Source organism: Lithobates pipiens, unplaced genomic scaffold (genome assembly GCF_037356315.1).
Source record: "Lithobates pipiens isolate NorthernLeopardFrog02 unplaced genomic scaffold, aLitPip1_a1.2 Scaffold_25, whole genome shotgun sequence".
Lineage (NCBI taxonomy): Eukaryota > Metazoa > Chordata > Amphibia > Anura > Ranidae > Lithobates > Lithobates pipiens.
Window position 1 is genome coordinate 184,094,781 of NW_027507787.1, and position 14,019 is coordinate 184,108,799.

At 39.9% G+C, this 14,019-nt stretch overlaps 1 protein-coding gene across 7 annotated transcripts in view; it reads left to right on the top strand.

Moving 5' to 3' along the window:
• The window catches only part of SH3PXD2A (SH3 and PX domains 2A), a 472,602-nt gene that overhangs the window by 424,087 nt on the left and 34,496 nt on the right, over positions 1-14,019 (top strand). For all 7 annotated transcript variants that reach the window (XM_077455261.1, XM_077455259.1, XM_077455260.1 and 4 more), the window contains one exon: positions 2,408-2,525. In XM_077455261.1, the coding sequence (XP_077311387.1) occupies positions 2,408-2,525 (118 nt within the window). The remainder of the gene's footprint in view (positions 1-2,407; positions 2,526-14,019) is intronic.

Consider the following 14,019-nt stretch of genomic DNA (forward strand, 5'->3'; position numbering starts at 1 on the left):
ACTTTTTAAAATGGGGTCATTTGTGGGGGTTTTGTGCCATCTTGGCATTTTATGGCCTTCAAAACTGTAATAGGTAGTGAGGAGTGAAGTCCAATATTTACGCCCTTAGAAAACCTGAAGGCGGTTCTTGGCTTTCGGGGCCCCGTACGCGGCTAGGCTCCCAAAAAATCCCACACATGTGGTATTCCCGTACTCAGGAGAAGCAGCAGAATTTATTTTGGGGTGTCATTTCACATATGCCCATAGCATGTGTGAGCAATATATCAATTAGTGACAACTTTGTGTAAAAAAAAAATAAAAAATATTTTTTTGTCATTATTCAATCGCTTGAGGCAAAAAAATTAAATATTCAATGGGCTCAACATGCCACTTATCAATTTCCTTAGGGGGTCTACTTTCCAAAATGGGGTCATTTGGGGGGGTTTTGTACTGCCCTGCCATTTTAGCACCTCAAGAAATGAGATAGGCAGTCGTAAACTAAAAGCTGCGTAAATTCCAGAAAACGTACCTTAGTTTGTAGATGTGACAACTTTTGCGCAAACCAATAAATATACAGTTATTGACTTTTTTTTTACCAAAGACATGTGGCTGAATTCATTTTGGCCTAAATGTATGACTAAAATTGAGTTTATTGGATTTTTCTAATAACAAAAAGTAGAAAATATCATTTTTTCCATTTATATCGCAAAAAATAAAAATCGCAGAGGCAATCAGATACCATCAAAAGAAAGCTCTATTTGTGGGAAGAAAAGGACGCAAATTTTGTTTGGGTACAACATTGCATGACCGCGCAATTACCAGTTAAAGCAGCGCAGTGCCAAATTGTAAAAAGACCTCTGGTCATTTACCAGCAAAATGGTCCGGTCTGAAAGTGGTTAAGAAAGAGTGGGATTTTTATTTGACAAGCTTTTTCATGCTGCAAAATACAAGAGTATTCCTGCATCAAAATGGACAAGTGTGTCCCCCAGGGTTATTAGTCTACAAACATATGCTTATAGAGGGTGACAAAGGTAGTCCAATGAACAGCCCTTTTCCGTTTTGGTACAAGCAGCAGCAGTATAGCGTGGGTTTCCAGCACCCAGGGCAAGGCAACTGTTCAGAGGAGGATGCTGCAGACTCTAAGCCCAGTCCCTGGTATCCTCCATAGTCAGGATACAGTTAGTTATAGGGCATTGGTCTGGAACTACTCCAAGTACTCTGCAAACCACAGCAACATCTAAATCTAATAGCTTTGTTGCTGATCTGCAAATATTTTACTGCACAGTGCCTAAACAAGCACCAGTCAATGACAAGTTAATAGATAATTGCCAGTGTGATCCTCAGAGCTTAGACACATTCAAGTAAAGGTTTTGTTCTATGAAATGGCAAAAGAGAATGGGATCTGCCAAGTCACATTTAGCTTAACTTTTATACCTCGAAGCCCTGCCCCTAACTCATACAGACCATAAGCCAGTGGTGATCACATTTCTTGATATAGGGGGTCTCAAGAGCAGCCCCTGACATCACCAAAGACCTGCACATAACATAAAATAAATATTCAGTGTCAAAGACAGCAGACACACAACAGGATATAGTCAAAGACTTTGGGAATGATGCATGAGATGGTCAGAGAATGTAGACATGATACAAAAGACTGTGTTCATTGCTCTAACAGGGCAAAAGGAAAACACAGAAAAACATCTGCAAAGAACTGCATGTGGCCACATGTTGGGGACCAGGGCCCCAAGCACTTTTTATTTTTGTCACTCCCAACCTGACATGAAGTGAGGTAGGGAAATGCATTCTAGAGGTGCACCGAATGGAAATTTTGGTGCTGAAACCAAAAATGTATGATGTACTTGGCCAAAGACTTAAACCTAAACTGAAAATGACAATTACATTTTATATATATATATATATATATATATATATATATATATATATATATATATATATATATAATTCTAATATATTCAACTTTTTCATTAACCACTTGCCGACCGCTGTCAGCATATATACGTTGGCAGAATGGCACGGCTGGGCAAAGTAACATACCCGTACGCTACTTTGAAAAATCAATCTATTGTTTTGTTTAATTATTACATGTTTATTTAGAAAACAATAAATTATATAAACCGCAAAAAACATTAAAAAAAGAGTTAATACATCCGCGGCCAAATTGGAAGGACACGTGCGGTATCAGATGAAGTGATGATGGCTATACGTGCCTTGCTTGGTTTAAGATGTGATATTTTACCAGAATAATTTCCATACTTATTTTGAGTGCGTTTGTGAGAGTGTCAGTGTTTATTTGATGCTCTATTTTTGCTGTAGAATACTCGATTCTGTCCATGTTACATAACAGTTAATGGAACTGTTCTCCAAGATGTCATAACTGCAATTAATACAGATTTTCTGTTGCTTTTAGAAGAAAACTATGTTACTATACAGCCTTATGCCAGCCAAGGAAAAGATGAGATTGGCTTTGAAAAAGGAGCCACAGTGGAGGTTATCCAGAAGAATCTGGAGGGGTGGTGGTACATAAGGTAAGAAATTAAATGTGTTATATTGATTAATGAGATCTAAGGCACTACATCCATAAGCCTCTGTTGTTAAATAGTTAGTCTGTTTGAAAAAAAAGGTACAAATCCATCTAATTCAACCAATAAAAGGGGAAAAAAAGAGAAGAAAAAAAAATTTTACAATCCTATATACACAATCATATTCCCATAGTTTATCCAGAGGAAGGCAAAAAAAGAAAAAAAGAAAAGCATGATACAGTTTGCTCCAGCAGGGGGAAAAAATATTCCTTCCTGATCCCCCAAGAGGCAGATATTCCTTGAATCAACTTTACCTATAAATATTAGTATCCAATTATATTATGTACATTTAGGAAATAATCCAGGCCTTTTTTAAAGCAATCTACTGGGCCAGACAGAACCAGCTCTTGAGGGAGTTTATTCCACATTTTCACAGCTCATGCTGTGAAGAAGCCCTCCATATTCAGAGATTAAAGGATAAGTACACCTTTATACTAAAATCTCTACATCTGCAGACATCCACAATCTAACACTAACCTATCTAACCCTGTAAAGAAAAAATCCACATACATAGATTTTTTGAAGCTGATCAAACCCAATCCCACTCTGAGTTGTCAGTTGCTGCTTCGCTGTGGAGGTGGGTACAGAGGACACAGCTGACATCGGAAGCCTCATAGTAAGTCTGTGGGTAATGTCACTTTCCATTAATTTAACAGCCGTTGTCGGCTGTGTCCTCTGCAGAGCTTCTGCAGCTAGACCCGAGAGGATTGGCTTCAAAAAAGGTAAGTATACTGATTTTTTCTTTATAGGGTTAGATATGTTAGCGTTAGATAATGGATTACTGTAGATGTAGAGTTTTTAGTGTTAGGGTGGAATTATCCTTTGAATTTCTTTTCCTCAACACGTAAAGATTGCCCCCCTGTCCTCTGTAATAACTTTAAAGTGAATAACTCAACACCGAGTTCACTATATGGACCCCTGGGATGAGGTCTTACTAATGATTTGTACAGGGGCAGAATGATATCTCTCTCTGGAGTCTATATTTCTCTTAATATAAGAAAGGATTTTGCTTGTTTTGGAAACCGCAGCTTGGCATTGTGTGCCCTTATTAAGCTCATAATCTACCAAAACACCCAGACCCTTCTACCCCATTGATTCCCCCAGTTGTACTCCCCCTAGTATGTATGATGCATGCATATTCTTGGTCCACAAGTGCATAACTTTACATTTATCAACATTAAACCTCATTTGCCACATAGTTGCCCAATTAAACAATGCTTTGAGGTTGGCTTGTAAGTTTTAGACATCCTGTAAGGACGGTTTTCCACTGCATAGTTTGGTATTATCTGCAAAGACCGAAATTGTACTTTTGATCCCAGACCCTATATCATTTATAAATATATTAAAATGTAAGAGTCCCAATACTGAACCTTGGGGTATACCACTAACATTTACAAACTGATTTTCCAAGTCTGTAGACTTAACCTTACACATTAGATGTGTATGAGAACTGTGTCAAGCACTTTTGCAAAATCCAAGTATACTACGTCCACAGGCACTCCTTTGTCCAAGGCTTATCTTCTCATAAAAATAAATCAGGTTTGTCTGATAACTTCTGTCTGTGGTGCCACTGTATAACCTGCATCTTTGTACACAATGAAGAAAACCATTTGGCAAGTAAGGAAAAACATTTACAAACAAGTACTTGTCCTAACAATAGAGATGGCTAGCTTACTATCTAAGCAAGTTTCATGAGAAACTGTACTCTATGTTCCCTTACCTCATTGTTAAAAATGTTTGACTATTTTTGCTTTGACCAGCTTGGACCAATATAAGGATGCATGCGACATACCTGGCCTGGTGACTGCCTCTGTCTTCTGGGTCCCTGAGCTTCTGGGTCCCTGAGCTGAGTGGCTGCTCTGCTGCTTAGTGAACACAGGAGGTCACTTGCTTGGCAGGGGTGGCATTCAGAGAACACAGAAATATAGAGTGTTCTCTGAATGGCGCCTGTGCTGAGCAAGTGATCTTCTATGATTTCTAAGCAGAAGGGTAGGCATTGGGCGTGGGACGAGTGTCAATCAATGTAATAGCTGTGTCTACCACAGTGATCTCCAGCTTCCATGGGTACCAGCCGGGTATAACACATGTATACTTATATTGACCCACGATAGACCAAAGCAACTATGCAAAATAAATGTACCTGTAATTCAGCTTTAAGGGTTCGGGTTGGGGGTGGGGTTTAGGATTTGACTGTTAAAACATAAAATACAGCTGATTTTCCGGGAAAGGGGTATTATCCACTCTCACCCTTTTTAGGTGATCATTCGATTTAATTTGAAAAAAGCAAAAAATCGTTGTTTCCTACCTAAAATTGCAGTGGCCAATTGTCCACATTACTCCCTAGTGGTGAGGACACTTCCCATTGGCTCAGAAGAGTTTATCACAGGGTTCCTCACAGCATCCTGACTGAATAGAAGACATTAGGACTAGTTGGCCCAGCTTGCTCCTAATAATCACCTTTCACTACCAGAAAAGGCACTGGGTATAGACAGGTGACATCAGATTCAGGTAAGTAAAAAAAAATAAAAAATTCTATGACCTAATTTTAAACTTTGAGTGGTGAGTGTGACACAATGTGAATATGAATATATGAGTTGGAATTTTGACCATAGATACCCTTTAAGCCCAAATATTAAAGGAGAAGTCCAGCCTGAGCTTGTTTGGCTGGGCTTCTCCTATGGGTCACAGGCGTGAAATTCATTTTGCACTCCTGTGACCTATTTTCATCAGAGAGTGGTCTGAAGTCTGCTCTCTACTGATATTACACAGATCAGTCCAGGGACCACATCATCCCGACTCTGGGAGTCTGGATCGGCCAGGTGCCTGGACTGATTGCTGTCTCAGCCAGCCGCTCCCCACCCCTCCAAAGCTCAGCGCTCCAGTGAGCGTGGAGGAGCAGAGCAGTAGAGCTGTTGATTGACAGGCAGCAGCTCTCTGCTCGGGAATCCGAGAGAACCGAGCCATCGGTGGTGGCTTGGTTCTCAGTGCAGAGGCAGCAGGGGACAGATGCAGCATCGAACAGATGCTGCATCCACCTAGGTAAATATGATTATGGGAAAAAAACATCTCTTTTAAGGACCAATATTTATAGCATCAAAAATGGACCATTTGTGAAAACTCATGCACAGTAAATACATTAGTGTTATTATCATTTGCTCCTCATTAATTTCCTTTCCCTCAGCAGCAACTTTTTTTTTTTTAAATGGAGACTTTCAGTTTCAGTTCTTAATGTGAGTAAAGATATTTTAAGCATATCTTAAGCAACCCAGTATTTGAGTATGGAACCTTAAGCCCAGGTTCACACTGAGCTGCGGGAATGAAGCCGTGCGAGTTCAGCTGAACTCACATGATTTAATTCCCGCATGTCAGTCCTGATTTTGGCCGCGATTTCAGAGACATCTGTACAGTTTTCTGCACAGATGTTAATGTAAATCGCAGCCCAAAATCACAAAAAGTAGTAGCAGTAGTAGTTAAAAAAAGATACTTTTTTTAAAACGGTGTTGTGCTGCTAATGCAGTGGTGCACTGATTAGGACGGTGCCATTGCCAGCAATTGCCGCCAATTTGACATGTCAAATTGTACCAATGTGAACCAGGGCTAAGGCTCCACGTACACTAGCTTAAAAATCGTTGCTACTACAGGAGTTTTGCGTTTTGCCCGTAGAAGCAGCTCAACATTATCCTATGGGGGTTATTTACTAAAGGAAAATCCACTTTGCACTGCAAGTGCACTTGGAAGTAAAGTTGCTGTAGATCCGAGGGGGACATGCAAGGAAAATAAAAAACAGCATTTTAGCTTGTACTTGATTGGATGATAAAATCAGCAGAGCTTCCACTCATTTCAGATCTACCCGTTAGATTTAGAGCGACTGCACTTCCAAGTGCACTTGCAGTGCAAAGTGGATTTGCCTTTCGTAAATAACCCCCTATGTGTCTATGCACATTAGCCCTTGTACACACGGTCGGACATTCCGACGCAAAATGTCCGATTGGACCGTGTTGTCAGATAAACCGACCTTGTGTAGGCTCCATCGGACTGTTTCCGTCGGAATATCCGACCAACAAAGTTTTAGAGCTGGGCTGTAAAATTTTCCGACAAAATGATCTGATCGGACTTTGTCCAATCGTTTGTAGAGAATTCCGATCGGACAAAGTGCCACGCATGCTCAGATCAAATTCCTAGACCAAAGCTATTGGCTACTAGCCTGAACGTAGTCCCGTCGTAACGAAAGAACGTCATCACGTTCTGAATGATCGGATTTTCCGACAACTTTGACCATGTGTATGCAACACCAGTTTCGGACAAAATCCGATGGATTTGGTTGTCGGAATGTCCGACCGTGTGTACAAGGGCTTAGAAGCATATTTTAAGCTTAGCATTTAGAGGCAGGAAAAAAGCCGTTCTCATTTTGCGTTTCTGATTGGAGCCTTCTGGCAGAAGAAATGCAAAACTCTCCTAAACTGACCTAAACTGTGTACAAAAAATGCTCTATATTAGATTTTTTTTTCTGCCAGGGGAACTGGAGTTTTTTTCAAGCCCAGTGTGAATGGAGCCTAAAAATGTGTTTAGTATCTTGGTTCTCCTTTTATCATTGTTAATATTTACAGATAAAATGCTTTTCTTTTCTTTCTTTTTTTTTATTTTTTTTTTATTCTTCTATGAATAAAAGAATAGAAATACACTTTTCTGTATTTTCAAGTCCTGCACAATATAATTTCATCTCCTGCTTACTTTTATAAGACCCAAGTCTTCTCTATTGCCAAGTACTATTTGCCTGGTTTACAGTTTTTGCTTGTATAAATTGTGAATGTTAGCTATTGTACAAGGGACATGGGGATGTTTAACGTACCAAAACATTGCTGAAATCTGAAAGGTTTGTCAAGCAAAATACACATGTTTATAGAAGTCCTAGGGTGTTCAGAGATGTACTTGGCAAACCCAAGAAGATGTTGATCAGGCTTGTAACTGCCCTACCCTGGTTTGTATATTTAGGTATTGTTCAGTACATAAATCTAGGCATGTGCCACAACAAAGGCATTTGGAGACATTTAGTGTTTACTTTTTAAATTTATGCACCTAGCATAAGTTATTAATGTTATGTACTCCATCACATCCAAAGATCTTTTCCACTACAATAATGTGTTTTGAGTCTATCTAATCACTGTTATTATTTTTAAATGTGCATACCATGAAGGAATAAAAACGCGGAAGAGTGCAACCTTTGGTGCAGCTGTGCATGAAAGCCAATCAGCTTTTAACTTCAGCTTGTTCAATTAAGCTTTGACAAAAAAAACCTGGAAGCTGATTGCCATCGCCTCATGAAGAGGAAGAATGGGGAAATGCTGATGTAACCAAGCATTCCCCCGTTCTGCCTAGTGACACTGACACTGATCACAGCACCCCCTACAGTTAGAATCACTCCCTAGGACACACTTAACCCCTACAGCGCCACCTAGTGGTTAACCTCTTCACTGTCAGTCACATTTACACAGTAATCGATGCATATTTAATCGCACTGATCACTGTATAAATCTGAATGGTCCCAATATAGCACCTAAAGTGTCCGACCTGTCCGCCATAATGTCGCAGTCATGATAAAAATAGCTGATCGCCGCCATTACTAGTAAAAAAATAATAAAAATGCCATAAAACTATCCCCTATTTTGTAGACACTATAACTTTTGCGCAAACCAATCAATAAACACTTATTGCAATTTTTTTATCAAAAATATGTAGAAGAATACGTATCGGCCTAAACTGAGGAGAAAAAATGTTTTTTATATATATTTATTATAGCAAAAAGTAAATTATAATGCGTTTATTTTCAAAATTGTGGCTATTTTTTTGTTTATAGAGCAAAAACCACAGACATAATCAAATACCACCAAAAGAAAGCTCTATTTGTGGGGGAAAAAGGGACATCAATTTTGTTTGGGAGCCACGTCACACGACCACGCAATTGTCAGTTAAAACGACCAGTTAAATGGTCCAGGGCTTAGGTGGTTAAGAATGCACAGATATTCACAAGCCAGATTTTGTACAAGATTTCATACTTTGGTGCTTAAAATAGATTCCAGTTAAAAATGCTAGTACAGAAAATGCCATTTCTGCTCCAACAGAAAAGCATACAAGGTAATTTCAGACCTGCTGTTTGTTGCATGCACATTTCATGGCTGGTCGCGATCGTTTTAATTCATTCATTTTAAGGTAAAATTTTGACATACACATGCCTCTATTGTGGTGGTGAGCCGCTAGGAGGTAGGTGGTGGTTGGGGGTTATTACAGAGGGAAGGAAGGCTAAGTGAAAAAGGAGAACGGAGAGAGGACCCATACACACGATTAGATTTTCTACAGATTTTTGTCAGGTTTTTCAGCTCTTTAGCACCACCCTTGGGGCTCCGTTTGCTAATTTCATGTTAGTAGAAGTTTGAGTGTTGATTTGCGTGTTTCATTATGCGCTTTTCAGTTTGCACTTTTCAGTTAGTCTCTGAACGGCCATTCGTCAACCAGCCATGTTGCGGAATCGGAGGTGATAGCCTGATATTTATTATTGGCCTTGGAGTTATTGCTTTGACCCAAGTCCAGACCAGGAACAGGCGGAGGAGGATTTCTTGGACCAAAAATTGGTTTCTTTATTAATCGTGACCAGTTATATCATATGCCTTTGCTGCAGGAGCTCCAGGAGAATAATCCAGATTATTTTCGGAATTATCTCCGGATGACGGACCCCTGCTTTCACCAACTCTTGGCAATGTTGACCCCCTATATTAAGAAGTAGGACACATGCATATTTTATTTTTTTGTTGAATAATGATTTGATTTGGTATATTTTCTATATTTTTGGATGCATAGAATACACTTTTTGGTTAAGTTCTATTGGCAGATAGCATGTAATCTAATTTTATTTTAATATTTTTTTAACCACTTTTGGACTGCCACACGCCGATATACCTATATATGAAGAGCTGACAGCTGGCTGCCATAACCCTGATATCCTCTTCTTCGGCCTGCAATCCATTTCCGATAATAGTGGTCTCTGTGGCGAATTCGCTGCGATTACACTTTTATTGGCAGTGGAAAGGGGTCCCCCCTCCTCCCGCCACTTACCGGTGCCCTCCACCACTTACCGGTACCGTCGGTAGCGGCGGAGGCGATCGGATGCTTGTCCTTCCTGGGTATGGAGATGAGGGAGGGGAAGATGGCCCCCACTTGTCTCCATATCATTGCAGAGCGGAAGCGACATCAAAATGTCACTTCCACCCATAGCCTTTTTGTTATTTTTTATTTATTTTTTTCAAATGACAATTTAGTTTTTTGTTTTTTATTCCATTTTAGTGTAAATATGAGATCTGAGGTCTTTTTGACCCCAGATCCCATATTTAACCACTTAAACCCCGGACCAATTTGCAGTCAAAGGACCAAGCCCCTTTTTGCGATACGGCACTGCGTTGCTTTAACTGACAATTGCACGGTCGGGCGACGTGGCTCCTAAACAAAATTGGGGTCCCTTTTTTCCCACACATAGAGCTTTCTTTTGGTGGTATTTGAGCACCTCTGGTGGTATTTGATCACCTTATTTTTGCGCTATAAACAAAAATATAGCGACAATTTTGAAAAAAAATCAATATTTTTTACTTTTTGCTATAATAAATATCCCCAAAAAATATATAAAAAAAACTTTTCCTCAGTTTAGGCCGATACGTATTCTTCTACATATTTGCGGTAAAAAAAATCGCAATTAGCGATTATTGATTGGTTTGCGCAAAAGTCATAGCGTTTACAAAATAGGGGATAGTTTTATAGCATTTTTATGATTTTTTTTACTAGTAATGGCGGCGATCAGCGATTTTTATTTATTTTTTTATTATTATTTTTGTGACTGCGACATTATGGCGGACACATCGGACATTTTTGACACATTTTTGGGACTATGGTCATTTATACAGCAATCAGTGCTATTTAAATGCACTGATTCCTGTGTAAATGACACTGGCAGTGAAGGAGTTAACCACTAGGGGGCAGTGTAGGTGTTATGTATGACGTTATGTTTTTTTTTTATTGTAGGGGGCGTGGCCTGGCATGTGACGTCACTGATCGTCTTTCCCTATAAAAGGGAAGAGACGACCAGTGACGGCCACAGTAGGAAGCACGGGGAGAAGTTTGTTTACACAGACCTCTCCTCACTCTTCAGCTCTGTGACCCGATCGTGGGACACCAGCGACGATCGGGTCCGCTGGTCCTGCGGCCACGGTCACGGAGCTCAGGACCCGGTCGAGAGCGCGGCGGCGTGCTCCCGACCCACGGTTGGGCACTTAAAAAGAGGTCCTATCATGCTTTTTTTCCCATTACAAGGCATGTTTACATACCTTGTAATAGGAATACAAGTGATGCTTTTTTTTCAAAAAACAGAACAGTATAGAATAGAACAGTGTAAAAATAAAAGGTAAAATAAATAAGAAAAAATATGTTTTTAAATGCGCCCCGTCCCGCTGAGCTTACGTGCAGAAGCTGTAACTCAAAACATGCAACCTGTAGAATTTTTTTAAATGTCGCCTATGGAGATTTTTAAGGGTAAAAGTTTGTCGCCATTCCATAAGCGGGCGCAAATTTAAAGTGTAACCTGTTGGGTATCAATTTGGCGTAACATTATCTTTTACAATATAAAAAAAAATTGGGCTAATTTTACTCTTGTCTTATTTTTTAATTAAAAAAAGTGTATTTTTTTGAAAAAAAAGTGTGCTTTTAAAACTACTGCGCAAATACGGTGTGACAGAAAGTATTGCAACAACCACCATTTTATTGTCTAGGGTGTTAGAAAAAAATGTCTAATATTTGGAGGTTTTTAAGTAATTCTCTAGCAAAAAAAAACAGTTTCTAAGTTGTAAACAACAAATCTCAGAAAGAAGCTCAGTCCTTAAGTGGTTAATGCACAATAAAAAAAAATGTGGAGAATAATACTTGGCTATGTGTTTTACTTCAAATAACATTTTGAGAGTAGGCAGTTACATTTAAAGAAATTCTATGTAAAATTAACAAGGGACACCAACATAGTTGTATCTTTGATCTTAAAAACTACGGGATAATGGTGTTTGAGCTTAAAAAATAACAAGCATAATAATATTATTCTTGATATCACTAGAAAAAAAAAGCCTTTCAAGTTTGCAATAACTCCATCAGTATCACCAGCAAAGCAGCTTCATTATTATCCCATTAAAGAAGAGGAGAATATGCACTGCATTTTGAGATTTCATAATTTGCCACGTCACGAATGTTAATTCTCCATTACGAACGTTAGTTTACAAGACTGACCGCTTCTGGCTTGTTCTTGCTTCCGAGCATGTGGTTTTGTACTTTGGACTTTTGTTCGACGGACTTGTGTACACACACTTGGAAAATCTGACAACAGACATTTGTCCACGGAAAATGTTAAAGCCTGCCATCCAACATTTGTCCGCGGAAAATCCGATAACAACTGTTCGATGGAGCGTACAAGCGGTCAGATTTTCCGCCAACAGCCTGTCATCACACAATTCCCCTCGGAAAATCCGGTCGTGTGTACAAGGATTTAAGGTTTGACCTCATATTATATGGTTTTGGTAAATCTAAAGACCAAAAACAGAATTTCTAATAGTGTGTATGGGGTCAGAGAGAGCATAGAAAAGAAGACATGAGAGGAAGGCAGGAAATACTTATATGGAGTGCATTAAATGATGTCTGAGGACAAAGTTCACATCAAAGTGGTTCCTTTTCTTTGCCGCTCACCATATTAACTCAAGAAAATAGGCTTAGACCCCTTTCACACCAGGGCGTTTTGCAGGCGCTATAGCGTTAGAAATAGCGCCTGCAATCCGCCCTAAAAAAGCTGCACCATTGTCTGTAGTGTGAAAGCCCGAGGGCTTTCACACTACAGCGGTGCTCTGGCAGGACGTCAGGGAAAAGTCCTGCCAGCAGCTTCTTTGGAGCGGTGAAGGAGCAGTGTGTTTACTGCTCCTCCACCGCTGCTCCCTATTAAAATCAATGGGGCAGTGCTGTAATACCGCTGGCAAAACGCCACTATTGCGGCGTATTGCCGGCGGTTTTAACCCTTTCTCGGGCGCTAGCGGGGGGTAAAAGCGTCCCGCTAGCAGCCGAAATGCACCGCAAATCCGGCGGTAAAACGCTGCTAAAAATAGCGTCATTTTATCGCCCACGCTATGGGCGGTGTGGTGTGAAAGGGGTCTTATATGTATCAGAGAATTGGAACTTGTGTCAGTATAACTATTCTTAACCACTTTCAGACCGGACCAATTTGCTGGTCAAAGACCAGACCACTTTTTGCGATTCGGCACTGCGTCGCTTTAACTGACAATTGCGCGGTCGTGCGACGTGGCTCCCAAACAAAATTAACGTCCTTTTTTTCCCACAAATAGAGCTTTCTTTTGGTGGTATTTGATCACCCCTGCGGTTTTTATTTTTTGCGCTATAAACAAAAATAGAGCGATAATTTTGAAAAAAACGCATTATTTTTTACTTTTTGTAATAATAAATATCCCCCAAAAATATATAAAAAAAAAATTTTTCCCTCAGTTTAGGCCGATACGTATTCTTCTACATATTTTTGGTAAAAAAAATCGCAATAAGCGATTATTGATTGGTTTGCGCAAAAGTTATAGCGTTTACAAAATAGGGATAGTTTTATAGCATTTTTATTAATAATTTTTTATTATTATTTTTTTTACTAGTAATGGCGGCGATCTGCGATTTTTATTGTGACTGCGACATTGTGGGGGACCCATCGGACATTTTTGACACATTTTTGGGACCATTGTCATTTATACAGTAATCACTGCTATATAAATGCAGTGATTCCTGTGTAAATGACACTGGCAGTGAAAGGGTTAACCAGTGGGTGGCAGTGTAGGGGTTAAGTGTTCCTAGGGGTGTGTTACTAACTGTGGGGGGGTTGGGCTTTCATTTAGTGTACACCGATCTCTGCTCCAATCACATGGAGCAGAGATCAGCGTCACTAGTTGCTAGGCAGAATGGAAAAATGTTGTTTATACAGCATTTCCTCCATTCGGCCGCTCCGTGAGACGATCGCGGGGATGCCCGCGGCGATCGAGTCCGCGGGTCCCGCGACCGGACTCACGGGGGTCCCGATGGCACGGCGGCAACGAATATTGGACGTACATGTACGCCAATATGCCTGCCCGTGCCATTCTGTCGACGTACATCGTCGTGCGCTGGTCGGGAAGTGGTTAAATATTGTCTCTGATTGTGTAATTATATCCACTTCTTTTCATTTTAGGCATATTCTGATGTGTTTTTGGAGGAATTTACAAAATACTAAAACCCACTATATGGGAAAAGAACTTTGCATCACACAAAATGGTGTGCAGAAAATAAGCAGTATCAGTTCACAGCACATACCCTCACAACTTGTACTGTGCAAATTGTGAAA